The sequence below is a fragment of the Gorilla gorilla genome, chromosome 6, assembly GCF_029281585.2.
Source record: "Gorilla gorilla gorilla isolate KB3781 chromosome 6, NHGRI_mGorGor1-v2.1_pri, whole genome shotgun sequence".
Lineage (NCBI taxonomy): Eukaryota > Metazoa > Chordata > Mammalia > Primates > Hominidae > Gorilla > Gorilla gorilla.
Window position 1 is genome coordinate 88,479,087 of NC_073230.2, and position 16,856 is coordinate 88,495,942.

At 50.8% G+C, this 16,856-nt stretch overlaps 1 protein-coding gene across 1 annotated transcript in view; it reads left to right on the plus strand.

The window, feature by feature from the left end:
* Positions 1–14,366: 14,366 nt before the first annotated feature.
* CASTOR3P (CASTOR family member 3) overlaps positions 14,367–16,856 on the plus strand; it is a 54,546-nt gene continuing 52,056 nt past the window's right edge. The window contains 2 exon segments of the mRNA XM_031012802.3: positions 14,367–14,563; positions 14,565–14,602. Coding sequence (XP_030868662.2) covers positions 14,489–14,563; positions 14,565–14,602 — 113 coding nt within the window. The 5' untranslated portion in view covers positions 14,367–14,488.

A 16,856-nucleotide genomic window follows, 5' to 3' on the forward strand; every position in this document is an offset into this window, starting at 1 on the left:
CCTGTCTGTTTTTCTGTAAAAATACAGAAACAATGAGCTGGGCATGGGAGTGCACTTCTGTAATCCCAGCTACTTGCGGGGCTGAGGCAGGAGAATCTCTTGAACCGTGAAGGTGGAGGTTCCAGTGAGCCGAGATCACGACACTACACTCCAGCCTGGGCGACAGAGTGAGACTCCGACTCAAAAAAAAAAAAAAAGTGCCAGACAGCCCAGGTTTGGTCTGATATGTTCAGAAAAAAGCAAAACAGTCACCTCTCACCTTTTCTTTTCCTGCAACGATGCCGTTTAATACAACAATGGCTGTAGGTCTGCGGCAGAAATATCATTCAAGTGAAACAGAAGGGCTTTCCTGTCTGGACACAGTGGTCACTCCTGCAATCCCAACACTTTGGTTGGCTAAGGTGGGAGGATTTCTTGCGGCCAGGAGTTCGAGGCTGCAGTGAGCTGTGATCCACCACTGCATTCCAGGCTGGGCATCAGAGTGAGGCCTCTCTCTAAAAAAACCCTTCACTCCCCAAAAAAAGGGATTTTCAAATACCAGCCTTTCAGCATGAGGATCACATGGAGGAACATTAAGACACAGATGCTGGGACCCAGCCCTATTGATTGTAATTAAAAAACTGAGGTGGGGCCTGATTTAGCTCCGTCATTGGATTCCATTCAGATTTGAAATTCTCTGAGTTGGACAGTGCAAGAGAGATCCTAAAGAAAGCAAAGTCACTGTGGACTGAAATGAGCTGACAAGGTTTTCTGAGCATGGTGAAATATGATCTGGGCCTCACTTGGGAGGGCTGTGGCCAGGCCTTGAGTCCGTGGCTCAGTGGGACCTTCTGAAACAGCCTCCAAGCCACGCCCCCCCCCTTCATTTGCTAGTGGATGACCCCCTCCAGTGGCTTTGGTGCTGATGGGAATAAGTCGACCTGCAGCGGAAGTTCAGCCCAAGTCTCAGCCCAGCAGCTTCTCCACACCTGTCCGGGGTCTGGTCATGCTGCCGTCTCTGCGGTTCTCTGCGGAGTCGTGGTTTCTGTACCTTGAAGAGAACTTCCCCTCTGGGACCCAGAAACCCAGTGAATCCTCAGGAAAAAAGGGAATGAAATTACTGAAGACAACTCTGTGGCGGGGAGATGGAAAAGAGGCTCTCTCTTTTTTTTTTTCCTAATATTTTGAGACAGAGTTTCGCTCTTGTCACCCAGGCTGCAGTGCAGTGGCTCCATCTTGGCTCACTGCAACCTCTGCCTCCCAGGTTCAAGCGATTCTCCTGCCTCAGCCTCCCGAGTAGCTGAGATTACAGGCACCCACCACCACTCCCGGCTAATTTTTGTATTTTTTTAGTAGGGACAGGGTTTCATCATGTTTGCCAGGCTGGTCTTGAACACCTGACTTCAGATGATCCACCCGCCTCTGCCTCTCAAAGTGCTAGGAATACAGGCATAAGACACTGCACCCGGCCTGTTTCTGTTTTTTAGAGACAAGGTCTCTGTTGCCTTGGCTGGGGTGCAGTGGTACAATCAGCTCTCTGTTGCCTCCTGGGCTCAAGCAATCCTCTTCTCTCAGCCTCCCAAGTAGCTGAGACTACAGGTGCATGCCTGTAGTAGATATAGCATCTTGCTCTGTTGCCCAGACTGGTCTTGAACTCTTGGTCACAAGCGATCGTCTTGCCTTGGCCTCTCAAAGTGCTGGAATTACACGTGTGAGCCATTGAGCCCAACCAGATAAGATGATCTTTAAGGGCCCTTCCCATGGTACCATATCCAAGTCAGCGAGACTGTGGCTATAGCAAGTTTAACATAACCAGATACGCTAGTATTATGGGCTGCATGGTGTGCCCCCCACCCCTAATTCATGTATTGAAGCCATGACCCTCCAGACCTTAGAGGTGACCTTATTGGAACCAGAGTCTTTACAGAGGTGATCAAGTTAAAATGAGGTCACTAGAGGCCAGGCACGGTGGCTCACACCTGTAATCCCAGCACTTCGGGAGGCCGAGGCAGGCAGATAATGAGCCCAAGAGACCGAGGCCATGATGTCCAACATGGTGAAACCCTGTCTCTACTAAAAATACAAAAATTAGCCAGGCGTGGTGGTGTGGGCCTGTAGTCCCAGCTACTCAGGAGGCTGAGGCAAGAGAATCGCTTGAACCCGGAAGGCAGAGATTGCAGTCAGCCAAGATCATGCCACTACACTCCAGCCTGGGTGACAGAGTGAGACTCTATCTCAAAAAAATAAAAATTAAAAAACTAAAAACCTACAGCACCGCCTTTTACATAATGCAATGGTTTGGTAAGCACATGCACCCCAGGGAGGTAGTGGCAGATTCAGTCAACCTTCCTAGCAGCATGGAGACGCAGTCAGGCACAGCAGGTGTTGATGTGGTTTGAACCCACAGCTTGGCTCAAATCCACACTCCCCTACTTAGTACTGAGTGAAGCCACTTACCCTCTATGTGCCTTACTTTTCTTTTCTTTTCTTTTTTCTTTTTTCGAGACAGAGTCTCGCTCTGTCACCCAGGCTGGAGTGCAGTGGCATGATCTTGGCTCACTGCAAACTTCGCCTTCTAGGTTCAAGCAATTCTCCTGCCTCAGCCTCCCAAGTAGCTGGGATTACAGGTGCCCACCACCATGCTGGGCTATTTTTGTATTTTTGATAGAGATGGGGTTTCACCATAGTGCCCAGGCTGGTCTCAAACTCCTGACCTCAAGTGATCTGTCTGCCTCGGCCTCCCAAAGTACTAGGATTAGAGGCATGAGCCACCACACCTGGCCACTTTTCTTATCTGTATTTGTTATGTGGATGACTTGTGTTAACGCAAATAAGATGCTGCTCGTCATCTTTACAGAAAATAGGTGGCAACCTGTTATAGCAAGTCCTGTTTTTATTTGTACTTATGAGGCTTTAATTAAACGCTAAGAATTAAAATGCACATAATATTAGACTTTACCTCGCAAACTGGCTTCAATTATTCGATGAGACTTATATGTATTACTTAAATGAGGCTAAATTTAACCTTTAAAAAATGATTTATTGTGGCTGGGCACAGTGGCTCACACCTGTAATCCTGCACTTTGGGAGGCCAAGGCAGACGGATCACTTGAGGCCAGGAGTTCAAGACCAGCCTGACCAACACGGCAAAACCACATCTCCACTAAAAATACAAAAATTAGCCAGGCATGGTGGTGCACACCTGTAATCCTAGCTACTCAGGAGCCTGAGACACAAGAATCGCTTGAACCCGGGAGGCAGAGGTTGCAAGGAGGTGAGATCACACCACTGCACTCCAGCCTGGGCAATAGAGTGAGGCTCTGCCTTAAAACAAAGAAAAATGATTTTGGGGGATGATGGGGTGTCACTATGTTGACCAGGCTTGTCTCAAACTCCTTGCCTCAAGCAATCCACCCACCTCAGCCTCCCAAGTAGCTGGAACTACAGGCACATGCCACCACGCCTGGCTAATGTGTGTGTGTGTGTGTGTGTGTGTGTGTGTGTGTGTGTGTGTGTGTGTGTAGAAACAAGGTCTTACTGTGTTGTTTAAGCTGCTCTCAAACTCCTGGGCTCAAGTGATCCTCCCACCTCGGCCTCCCAAAGCATTGGAATTACAGGTGTGAGCCACCTCACTGAGCCCTCCACCTTTCAGCTGAACGCAGAAAAGTACAATCTTTTAACCCAAAGCGTTCCTCACACTTAGGGTCAGGAAGAGCCCTTCATGCCCTGGAGGCAACTACTAACCCTCTGCTAAACACTCTGACTCTGGGTGTGAGAAACACACCTACTGTGCCCCACATATTTTTCCAAATACAACTTAATTTAGCCTTCACGACAACCCTGGAATGAAGGATCATTAACTTTATTTCATAGATGTGGAAACTGAGACTCAGAGGCAGGAAATGATCTCCTTCTGGAGGCTGCAAATTCTTTGATGCTCCTTTGATCAACAGGTGGGAGCTGGCCAGAGGTGGTGGCTCACGCCTATAATCCCAGCACTTTGGGAGGCCAAGGTGGGAGGATTGACTGAGGCCAGGAGTTTGAAACTAGCCTGGGCAACATAGCAAGACCTCATCTGTACAAAAAATACAAAAATTAGCAGGGTGTGGTGGTGCACACCTGTAGTCACAGCCACTCGGGAGGCTGAAGTGGTAGCATTGCTTGAGCCCAGGAGGTTGAGGCTGGAGTGAGCCATGATCAAGCCACTGCACTCCAGCCGAGGAGATGGAGATAGACCCTGTCTCAAACAACAACAAAAAAATAGGTGAGGGTCAGCCAGGCATGGTGGCTCACGCCTGTAATCCTAGAACTTTGGGAGGCCAAGGTGGGAGGATTGCTTGAGGCCAGGACTTCAAGACCAGCCTGGGCAGCCTAGCAAGATCCCATCCCTTAAAAAAAAGTTTTTAGACTGGGCATGGTCACTCATGCCTGTAATCCTAGCACTTTGGGAGGCCAAGGCAGGCGGGTTGCCTGAGCTGAGGAGTTTGAGACCAGCCTGGGCAACATGGTGAAATCCTGTCTCTACTAAAATACAAAAAATTAGCCAGGTGTGGTGTTGGGCACCTGTAATCCCAGGTACTCAGGAGGCTGAGGCAGGAGAATTGCTTGAACCCAGGAGGCAGAGGTTGCAGTGAGCCAAGAGCGCGCCACTCCACTCCAGCCTGGACAACAGAGCGAGACTCCGTCTCAAAAAAAAATGTTTTTAATTAGCCAGGTGTGATGATGCATGCCCATGTCCCAGCTACTTGGGAGGCTGAAGCAGGAGGATTGCTTGAGCCTGGGAGGTCAAGGCTGCAGTGAGCTATGATTGCGCCCCTGCACTCCAGCCTGGGCAGCGGAGGGAGACCCTGTCTGAAAATAAAAAAAGAGGTGGGGGCCTATGACCCCCCCTTTAATTTTGGCCCAACCTTAGTAACAGGATAGTCATTGAGTAGGGCAAAAGTGATGTTATGATGTTTTTCAGCCTCCAATTTACAGTCTAAAACATGTACGTGGTGGCCCTGAGCTGTTGTGTAAATGGACTCACTGCCCTGAGGCCACCATGCTGCAAGGAAGCCCAAGCTAACCCTAGGATGTGCCCTGAGACGACATGAAGACGCATCCCCAGCCAGCCTTCCACTACCCCATCCTTCACTGCCCCATTCTCACCCCCGCCCACCTCCTTACTCCCTCCACCCCTCCACCTGCCTCCAGCCAGAATTGCACAGCCAACTACTTCCAGAATCGCTGGTCCAAAGAAATCACGACAGGCGCTAAGTTTGGGGCAATCCATTTAATGCTACTAAATTGTGGGATGGTTTGTTTGAGCAGCCCCAGATAACAAACATTCCTTGAGGTCACACGCTAACCAAGCTGTGATTCGAACACTGCCTCTCAAATTCACGAGCAAAAGAGGGGAAATTCCTGTTTAAAATGCCAAAAAGAACTCTTTCTTTCTTTTATTATTTTTAATTTATGTATAATAATTGTATGTTTATATAATAATTGTAATAATTTACGGGATACAGGTGATATTTCAATATATGTATACAATGTGTAATGATCACATCAGGGTGATTAGCAGATTCATTTCCTCAGTTATCATTTCTTTGTGTTGGGAACATTCAAAATCTGCTCTTCTACCTATTTGAATATAGAAAATAAATAGTTTTGTTTTGTTTTTGAGAAAGAGTCTCCCTCTATCGCCCAGGCTGGAGTGCAGTGGCATAATCTCGGCTCACTGCAACCTCTGCCTCCCAGGTTCAAGCAATTATCCTGCCTCAGCCTTCCGAGTAGATGAGATTACAGGCACGTGCCTCCACTCCCAGCTAATTTTTGTATTTTTGGTAGAGATGGGGTTTCACCCTGTTGGCCAGCCTGGTCTAGAACTCCTGACCTCAGGTGATCCACCTGCCTTGGCCTCCCAAAGTGCTGAGATTACACACGTGAGCCACCGTACCTGGCCTCTCCTCTCTAATTCTGAGATTAACTTTTTTAGCTACCACATGTTAACACAATCATGCGGCATTTGTCTTCTTTTTTTTTTTTTCATTGAGACAGGGTCTCATTCTGTCACCCAGGTTGGAGTGCAGTGATGCAATCATAGCTCACTGCAGCCTCAACCTTCTGGGCTCAAGCAATCCTGCCTCAGCCTTCCTGGTAACTAGGACTGTAGGGGCACACCATCACGCCTAGCTAATTTCTTATTTTTATTTTGTGTAGGCATGGGGTTTCTCTCTGTTACCAAAGCTGGTGTCGAACTCCTGGGCTCAAGCAATCCCCCCACCTCCACAAAGTACTGGGATTACAGGCACGAGCCACCACACCCAGCCCATTTGTCTTGCTGTGCCTGACTTATTTCACTTAACATAATGGTCTCCAAGCTCACCCGTGTTCCTGCAAATGACAGAATTTCACTCTTCCAAAGATAATTTTTTTTTTTTTTGAGATGGAGTCTTGCTCTGTCACCCAGGCTGGACTGCAGTGGCACAGTCTCAGCTCACTGCACCCTCCACCTCCCAGGTTCAAGCGATTCTCCTGCCTCAGCCTCCTGAGTAGCTGGGATTACAGACCCGCGCCACCACCCCCCGCTACTTTTTGTATTTTGTAGAGACGGGGTTTCACCATGTGGCCAGGCTGGTCTGAACCCCTGATCTCAAGCAATCCACCCACCTCGCCCTCCCAAAGTACCAGGATTACAGATGTGAGCCACCATGTCCGGCCCCAGAGAGAATTTTTAAATCACATGGGTTGTGGGATCATGTGCCTTGGAGAGAGAAAAACCGTTAGGAAAAAAGAGTAGAAAACCAAACAAACAAACAAACAAACAAAAAATAGCAGGAAGACAAAGGGCGTGCAATGTGCTTTCAGTGAGGATTTACACAGGACAGAAACGGTAGGAATGGCTGTGTGGCTTTGGAATGAAAAGTAGGTTAATAGAGCTGATCAATGCACGGCGAGTCTGGATGCAGGATGCCATGAAGGATGGCTGTTTTAATGATGAGAGAGGCTGGGAGAAGGGCCGATAGGGAAACCCAGCTTTCGGGCCCAGACACTGGAGCAGCCTCCACGCTGCCATGGTCTGGAGAAAGCTATGGCAGGGTCAAGGTCTTTGACCCGTGTGCTCATCATCTGTGCCTCTGTTGGGAAGGTGGCTGCGTGCTGCCAGGATAGTAGCAGGTGAGTGGCAGGCTCTGGGGTCTGACCTGATTAGAAGGAGGACAGGGCAGGCCTGCTGGCTGTGCCATGACAAGGCAAATTTATAACTCTCTGACCACAAAGGAGAGTCCCACGGGGCTGAAGCCTGTGAGGGCTGAGGAGTTCATGAGATTCCCATTCAGCCAGCCCCATGGAGGGGAAGGAGGGGATGAGGGAGGCAGGGAGTGTCCTTGGCTTTTCCTCTTTTTCTTTGGGGCTGAGACTCAGCCTTCCTGGGAGGGGCTGGGAGCTGGCATTTACATTCACGGATCTGGTCTATTTAAAAGGACAGACTTACTGTATTGACCTCAAAATTATACCCTTGAACTTGCAGGTTCTCCACAGTTTCTTTCTTAGGGTGGGAATGGAGTTGGGTTAGAGGCATCTTTGAGATGCTGTATTAGTTTGCTCAGGCTGCTATAACAAAATGCCACAGACCAGGTGGCTTAAACAACAGAAATTTATTTTCTCATCGCTCTGGAGGCTGGAAGTCCAAGATCAAGATGTTGGCAGGGGTGGTTTCTCCTGAAGCCTCTCTCCTTGGCTTGCAGATGGCCGCCTTCTTGCTGGGTTCTCACATGGTCTTTCCTCTGTGCACACACACCCCTGGTGTCTCTATCTGAATATCTTAATATCCCCTTCTTCTTCTTCTTTTTTTTTTTTTTTTTTTTGTGATGGAGTCTCACTCTGCCACCCAGGCTGGAGTGCAGAGTGGTGCAATGGCACAATCTCAGCTCACTGCAACCTCCGCCTCCCAGGTTCAAGCGATTCTCCTGCCTCAGCCTCCCGAGTAACTGGGATTACAGACTTGCGCCACCACCTCCCTCTAATTTTTGTATTTTTAGTAGAGACGAGGTTTCACCATCTTGGCCAGGCTGGTCTCAAACTCCTGAGCTCAAGTGATCCGCCCACCTCGGCCTCCCAAAGTGCTGGGATTACAGGCATGAGCACCGTGTCCACCCATGCCTCCTCTTTTTTTAAGAGACAGAGTCTCACTCTGTCACCCAGGCTGGAGTGCAGTGGTGCAATCATAGCTCACTGCATCCTTGAACTCCTGGGCTCAAACAATCCTCCTGCCTCAGCCCCCTGAGTAGCTGAAATTACATGTGAATGCCACCACACCCAGCTAATTTCTTCATTGTTTGTAGAGATGTAGAGATACAGAGACAAGGATCTTGCTATGTTGCCCAGGCTGGTCTTGAACACCTGACTTCCAGCCCTCCTCCTGCCTCAACCTCCCAAATTGCTGGGATTACCAGAGTGAGCCACCTCACCCAGCCTCCAGACCTTTTTGAATTCCAGAATTGAAGAGCAATTTTAGATCTATAATATGGTTTTTGGAGGATTGCTGAGGGACTCAGTAAGAAACAATAGTAGGGAGAGGAGAGCTTGAACTAACACTTATTGGAAGAAGACAAAGAAATCCTAGGCTGGGCGCAGTGGCTCACACCTGTAAACCCTGCACTTTGGGAGGCTGAGGCAGGCAGATCACTTGAGGTCAAGAGTTCGAGACCAGCCTGGCCAACATGGTGAAACTCCATCTCTCCTAAAAATACAAAAATTATCCAGGTACAGCAGTGCATACCTGTAGTCCTAGCTACTTGGGAGGCTGAGGCAGGAGAATTGCTTGAACCCAAGAGGCGGAGGCTGCAGTGAGCCAAGATCATGCCACTGCACTCCAGCCTGGGTGACAGAGTGGTATTTTGGTATTTTGGTATTTTAGATACCAAAAAATAAAAATTAAATTTAAATTTAAAATAAAAACATAAAAATCTGCCTAGAGGCCAGGTGTGGTGGGTACGCCGGTAATCCCAGCACTTTGGGAGGCCAAGGCAGGAAGATCACTTGAGCCCAGGCATTAGAGACCAGCCTAGGCAACATGGCAAAACCTCATCTCTACAAAAAATACAAAAATTAGCCAGGCATGGTGGCAGGCACCTGTAGTCCCAGCTACTCAGGAGGCTGAAGTGGGAGGGTGGTTTGAGCCCAGGAAGCAGAGGTTGCAGTGAGCCGAGATCTTGCCACTGCACTCCAAGCTGGGCAAGAGAGCCAGACTCCATCTCAAAAATACATGAATACATAATAAAATAAATAAAATATATTTTTTAAATGCCTAGAACATTCTGTTCTTCTTGGCGAGACCCGCCCTCTATTGAAACTATTTTTCCAGAGCCTAATTGGCCTGCGGAAAAGAAAATATCCAACCTCACCCACCTCCTTCCACAACTGGGTAAGAGAAATACCTATTCCAGCTCCCCCAGCCTTCCTATGTAGCCTAAAGGGCAGTGGGGATGGAACTGAGAGAAATCTGTAAAAGGCACAACCCTGGGGCATAGGCTCACTGCAGACTGAGACCTGGTCTGGCTTGGTGGCTTGTGAATTATAGGTACTATTTTGACAGCAGATCTCTAGAATTTATTCACCTTATATAACAGAAACTTTGCACCCATTGAAGAGCAATTCTCCATTTCCCCTCCTCCCAGCCCCTGGCAACCATCAGCCTATTCTCTGCTTCTGTGAGTTTGACTCTTTTTTTTTTTTTTGAGACAGAGTCTTACTCTATCTCCCAGGCTGGAGTGCAGTGGCACAATCTCGGCTCACTGCAACCTCTGCCTCCTGGGTTCAAGCAATTCTCATGCTTCAGCTCCCGAGTAGCTGAGACTGTAGACATGCACCAGCACGCCTGGCTAATTTTTGTATTTTTAGCAGAGACAGAGTTTCACCATCTTGACCAGGCTGGCGTCAAACTCCTGGCCTCAAGTGATCTGCCCGCCTCAGCCTCGAAAAGTGCTGGGATTATAGGCACGCACCACCACACCCAGCTAATTTTTGTATTTTTAGTAGAGACAGAGTTTCACCATGTTGGCCAGGCTGGTGTCAAACTCCTGGTCTCAAATGATCCGCCCACCTCAGCCTCTCAAAGGGCTGGGATTACAGGCTTGAGCCACCGCATCCAGCAGTCACCGCACCCAGCTTGATTTCTGAGGTTAGGTCATAAAAGGCCATGTGGCTTCCAGCTGACTTTCTTGGCACATTTGCTCTCCAGACTCTCCCTGCAATGTCCTCTCTGGGAATCCAGCTGCCAAGCTGTGAGAAGCCCTAGCCCCATGGAGAGAGGCACCCATCAACCAGGCTTCAGACACAGAGTAAAGAAGCTTCCAGGCAACCCCAGCCCCCAGGCATCCAAATCACCGCCAGCATTCAAGCCTTTCCAAGTAAAGGCCAGATACCACAGAGCAAAGACAAACTTCTCACAGGCCCTGTCTGAATTCACAACCTATAGAATTCGTGAGTTCAGGCCAGGCACGGTGGCCCACACCTGTAATTCTAACACTTTGGGAGGCAGAGGTGGGAGAATCACTTGGGATCAGGAGTTTGAGACCAGTCTGGGCAACATGATGAAACCCCATCTCTACCAAAAAATACAAATATTAGCCAGGTGTGGTGGTGTGTGCCTGTAGACCCAGCTACTTGTGAGGCTGAGATGGGAGGATCGCTTGAGCCTGCAGGGAACCGTGATGACGCCACTGCACTCCAGCCTGGGTAAGAGTGAGACCCTGTCTCAAAAAAAAAAGTAGAATTCTCCCAGCACTTTGGGAGGCCAAGGCAGGCGGATCACCTGAGATCAGGACTTCGAGACCAGCCTGGCCAACATGGTGAAACCCCGTCTCTACTAAAAATACAAAAAAATTAACTGGGCATGGTGGTGTGCACCTGTAATCCCAGCTACTCGGGAGGCTGAGGCATGAGAATTGCTTGAGGCGGAGGTTGCAGTGACTGAGATTGTGCCACGGCACTCCAGCCTGGGTGATGGAGTGAGGCTTCATCTCAAAAAAAAAAAAAAAAGAAGAAGAATTCATGAGTTAATATAATGTCATTTCCTATTTTCCTTCCTTCCTGCTTTTTCTTTCTTCCTCTTTCTTTCTTTCTCTCTTTTTCTTTTTCTTTCTCTCTCTCTCTCTTGTTTTCTTTCATCTTTTCTTTCTTTCATCTTTCTTTTCTTTCTTTGGCTTTTCATTTCTTTCTTTTGTCTTTCTTTTCTTTCATTCTTTCTGACAGGGTCCTGCCTGGCTGCCCAGACAACAGTGCAGTGGTGCAATCACAGCTCACTGCAGCCTTGAACTCCTCAGTTCCAGTGATTCTCCTGCCTCAGCCTCCCAAGTAGTTGGCACAACAGGCGTGTGCCACCATCCCCAGCTATTTTTTTTTTTTTTTTTAATGTTTTAAGACAGGATCTTGCTAGTCACAAACTCCTGGTCTCAAGCAATCCTCCCATCTCAGCCTCCCAAGTTGTTGGGATTACAGGCATGAGCCACCGTGCTTAGAGGCATAAGCCACTGCACCGGGCTATTTTGTCATTTTTCTCCACTAAGTGTGAGCTATGTAGTATACAGTAATTGTTACCAGACAAATCCCTGCTGCCTTCTCTGAAATCCCATCCATGCACCTTGTGCTCACTTCTGAACCTGAGCCATACACAGGTCTGATGTGCCTGTATCTTAGCCACAGGGAGGCTGCAGAAGCTCACCTTGTGAAGACAGGGCTTGTGACATGGGAAATCATCAAAATCTATGCCGGGCGGCCGCCATGCACAGAAGGCCACTAGGTCAGACCAAGTGTGGACTAACAGTAGCCTGTAACAGAAGGGACCTCCCCTCATCGCACCCGGCCCCATCATGATTTGAACCTCTCTAGAACCTGCCATGTTGAATTGGGTGCTGACTTCACTCTGCTTTTTTTTTTTTTTTTTTTTGAGACAGAGTCTCACTCTGTCGCCCAGGCTGGAGTGCAGTGGCATGATCTCGGCTCACTGCAACCTCTGCCTCCCGGGTTTAAGCAATTCTCCTGCCTCAGCCTCCTAAATAGCTGGGATTATAGGCGCCCGCCACAACACCAAGCTAATTTTTTTGTATTTTTAGTGGAGGTGGGGTTTGGTTTCACCATGTTGGCCAGGCTGGTCTCAAACTCCTGAACTCAAGTGATCCACCTGCCTCGACCTCCCAAAGTGCTGCCAAAATATTAGCATTTTGGCCAGGCACAGTGGTTCACATCTGTAACAGAGTGAGACTGAGGCAGGCAGATCACCTGAGGTCAGGAGTTCGAGACAAGCCTGGTCAACATGGTGAAACCCCGTCTCTACCAAAAATACAAAAATTAGCTGGGCATGATGACACGCGCTTGTACTCAGGAGGCTGAGGCAGGAGAATCGCTTGAATCCGGGAGGCAGAGGTTGCAATGAGCCAAGATCATGCTGCTGCACTCCAGCCTGGGCGAGGGAGCAAGACTCCATTTCAAAAAAAAGGCCGGTGTGGGGGCTCATGCCTGTAATCCCAACACTTTGGAGGCCGAGGCGGGCAGATCACTTGAGGTCAGGGGTTCCAGACTAGCCTGGCCAACACAGTGAAACCCTGTCTCTGCTATAAAAAAATTAGCTGGGCGTGGTAGCGCATGCCTGTAATCTCAGCTACTCAGGAGGCTGAGGCAGGAGAATCACTTGAACACAGGAGGCAGAGGTTGCAGTGAGCCAAGATTGCGCCACTGTACTCCAGCCTGGGTGACACAGTGAGACTCCATCTCAGAAAAAAAAAAAAGTGTTTCAACATATAATCAATATTTTTAAATTATTAATAAAATAAAGTTTTTTCATAATAATCTTTGCAATCCAGGGTTCATTTTACACATGATAGCACATTTCAGTTTGGATGCTCAATTTTCATTCACAATACTCGATCTGTATTTAGAGTTCATAGATTTACATAAGTAAATTGTTTCAAAGTCCTGTGACCAACTTGTCTTCCTGGAGAGTGTCCTGGTTTCGAAAATGAAAGTCTTACATCTTGAAATTCTCCTTGGTCCCAGGAAAATCAGGGCAGTTGGTCAACCTCTTCCAAACATACTTGGAGATTTTTCTTTCTTTTTTTTTTTTTTTGTTTCTTTGAGACATAGTCTCACTCACTCTGTCGCCCAGGCTGGAGTGCAGTGACGCCATCTTGGCTCACTGCAACCGCCATCTCCCAGGTTGAGGTGATTCTCCTGCCTCAGCCTCCCTAGTAGCTGGGATTACAGGCACATGCGACCGTTCCCAGCTAATTTTTTTGTAATTTTAGTAGAGACGGGATCTCACCATGTTGACCAGGTTAGTCTTGAACTCTTGACCTCAAGTGATCTGCCCAACTCAAGCCTCTCAACATGCTGGGATGATAGGCGTGAGCCACTGCACCCAGCTGGGTTTTGTGTTTTGGTTTGTACTGTGTTTGTTTTGTTTCTTCGAGATGGACTCTCACTCTATTGCCCAGGCTGGAGTCAGTGGTGCAATCTCAGCTCACTGCAACCTCCGCCTCCCAGGTTCAAGCGATTCTCCTGCCTCAGCCTCCCGAGTAGCTGAGATTACAGTCACTCACCACCATGCCCTGCTAACTTTTGTATTTTTAGTAGAGGCAGGGTTTCACCACGTTGACCAGGCTGGTCTCAAATTTCTGACATCAGGCGATCCACCTGCCTCAGCCTCCCGAAGGCTTCTGTCCTTCAACCGCGCCCTCACTCCCTTGCTACGAACTCCCATTCATCCTTCAAAACCCAGCCTGAGTGTCCCCTCCCCCAGGTCACCCCCTTTGACCTGTCAATCCCCTCCCTCCGGGTCCCCAGCAAGCTTTTCGGTTTGGCTTCTCCGCACTCTCATGACCGATTGCCCTACATCTTGGAGCTCCCATACTCGGGCCTTCTCCAGTACCGGAGTCGTCTGGTTTGCTCGCTTTACACTCCAAGCGCCTAGTACCGAGCCTGAGTGGGCGCCAGAGGGCGCGCCTAGGCTCAGGCTGGCTCCACCCGCCCCGTGCCTCCCCGCGGCCTTCCCCGTGGTCTTGAGGGTGCCCGCTCTCCTGCATTTCCCGTGCATCGGGCTGCCGGTAGCTCCGGCCGCCCGGCGGCGGCGGCAGCAGCAACAGCAACAGCAACAGCACCGGGAGAGCCCCGCAGGCGGACTAGAAGTCCTGGCAGGCCGCGCGCGGGCCGCGCATGCGCAGTGGGGACCGGCGTTTGCGTGGCAAGTTGTTACAGTGAACACCAGCTGCTCCCCGCGCGCCGCTGCTCCGCCGCTTGGCCCCTCGGCTGCTGCTCCGCCGGCGCTGCCCCCCTCGACCCGTGGCTCCCCCTCGCAACTTGGCGGGCCTCCTCCCTTTTGTCCGGCCCGGTCAGGCCGCCGCCGCCCCCCGCGCCCGGCGCCGAGCTCCCGGGTCCCCGGGCCGGCTGTCGATGCCGGCAGGGCGCGGAGGGGGCGGGGGCCGTGGCTCGTCCCCCCGCGGATGAGCTGCCGCGGACGGGGCGCGGGCGGACGATGGAACTCCACATCCTGGAGCACCGGCTGCAAGTTGCCAGCGTCGCCAAAGAGAGTATCCCGCTGTTCACCTACGGGCGTGATCAAACTTGCCTTCCTGTTCTCCAAGACCAGGTAAGCGCGCGGGGACGCGGCGCCTGCCGGGGACAGACAAAGGGGGCGCACCCCGGGCCGCTGTCCTCGCCGCCGCGCCTCGGAAAACAACTTCGGGCCCCGGGAGCGCCCCCGCCCCGCCCCCGCCGCCGCTTCGCTCGCGTCTGACAAAGCCAGAGCCGCAGGGTCCTGGCTCCCGGACCCCTCGCAACCCTCCACCCCCCGGTGCGCCACCCCCCACCTCTGTCGTCCCCCCCATCTCCCACCCCCTCCCCCATTGCAGCCCCCTTCCCGAAATCCGGGGGGCTGGGGCGGCTGCAGTGACGGATCCGTGAATGGATGAAGGAACGAACGAATGAATGAATGAAAAACAGGTGTGGGGACGAGGCCGTGGAAAAAACAAACTAACGTCCCCATTCCCCCATCCCTCGGTTGGGCCGGCCCCCGTCGCCACGGCGGGGGGAGGGATTCCGCTGAGCGCGGTTACCCAGAGCAGAAAATCATAAAATCATTAGTGGGTGTTTATCTCAAGGTGCCTACGAGGCTTGCTGCGGACGGCCTGGAACTGGGGGGGAAACGGGGGGTGGGCGAGGGCCAGGGAGGGGCTGCAGAGGACGTGATTCTTTCTCCTTGGGGTCTTGGAAAGGGGGTGGGGGGATGTTTTGCCCAACCTTAGAAGGGGAGGAGCAGGCATGTTTATGCATCTGCCTTGAGGCTGGGCTTGGATGCTGCAGGAGGAAAAATAGTTGAAGGCCTTGGAAGGTAAAAGATGGAATCACACACACACACACACACACACACACACACACACACACACACACACTCTCTCTCTCTCTCTCTCTCTCCCTCTCTCTCTCTCTCTCTCACTTGGATTTTCCCTATGCCAGGTAAGGGTATGACATTGTGAGCCGCGGTGGGTGCTTGCATTAGGGTTTTGTTGTTGTTTAAGGAGCCTGAGCCGAGGGAAGTGTGAGTGCCAGCTAGCTGCTGTAACTTAAGTCTCATTTGCCCACCATTGTGACTGTTAAAAAGGAATGATAAAGTTGTTACTGGTTAGTTTTTCGCGGTTTGGGGCGGTGGTGGCTCTCCCTCACTGCAAAATGAATGAATACGTTTCGGGTCAAGGTTAGCTTGAAAATGACAGCCCCCTTAGGCTGCCCCCTTTGGCACTGAGCTCTAGGGACACAGGGAAATAATTCCAGCCTGTTATCTGCCTGTGAAAAGTTCTTGCTTGGAAATCTCACTTTGATGTGTGTGTCTGAGCCGGGTGCTCAGTCCGGCTATTGTTTGCGAGATGGAGCCAGACCTGCCGGTGGCATCTTCTTTACTTTCTTCTCCGGCTGCTCAGTAGGGGATGGAGATTTGAAATAGTCGCCAAGCCTCTGCCACGGAGCCTGTGCTCCCCGTTGATTGCAAAGGGTAATGATTAAACAGGTCATTTGAAAACAAAAGCCAACAGCTCGGATTCTGAACCGCGCCCCGACCCCTCACACAAAGCCCCCTCTGGCTGTTGACACCTTCAGATCCTGCTTCTGCCTGCCCTCTGCCCCCCACTCCCTAGCCAGGCTTGACGTTCCAAGGCTTGGAGGTAACAGAACAGCCTTGTTTTTCCAAGTCTTGGCCCTCAGCCCTGGGCAGCCCCCTGGCTGATTTCTTGGCCACCATTCAAATGAGGATGATGACTCAGGCTGCGGCCATGCACAGGGCCTGGGTGCTGGAAGGAGGGGGCATTTGGGGGCTTCTTAGAAAGGCAGCAAAGGGCAGGGTCCCTCAGCCCTTTTCCCTTGGTGGAGAGACTGGCCTTCTTCCAGCCCCCAACTCAGGGTCCCCTTTGGGTACTCATGGATAGGCGTGTCTCTGGGGTCAAGCCCCCCTGCCGGCCTCTGGGAACACAAGAAAACCTGTCCCTCAGTGGGTCCCCCTTCCTCCCTCCTGCAGAAAGCAGCCTGTCCTGTCCCAGGCCCAGGTGACCCAGCTGACTAGTCCAGTTTCAAGATGACTCAGAGGCCAAAGGCCATCTCTGTGTTTCCATGGTCCGGCCTCAGAAGGTGCGGAACATTCGTCAAATGCCTGAGGACCTGCCACCCCATGCACTCTGAGCCCGGATCGTGGCTTCAGGTCATGTGTGACCAGAGCCCCCTGCCTGCGTGGCTGAGGCAAAGTCTCTCCTCTGGCTCACACTTTGTCTGTCTGTAAAATAGAGATAGCACTACTTGTCCCCCTCATGGACGCAGAACTGCTGTGTGGATGGTGTAGGATGATTGTGGGAAATGGC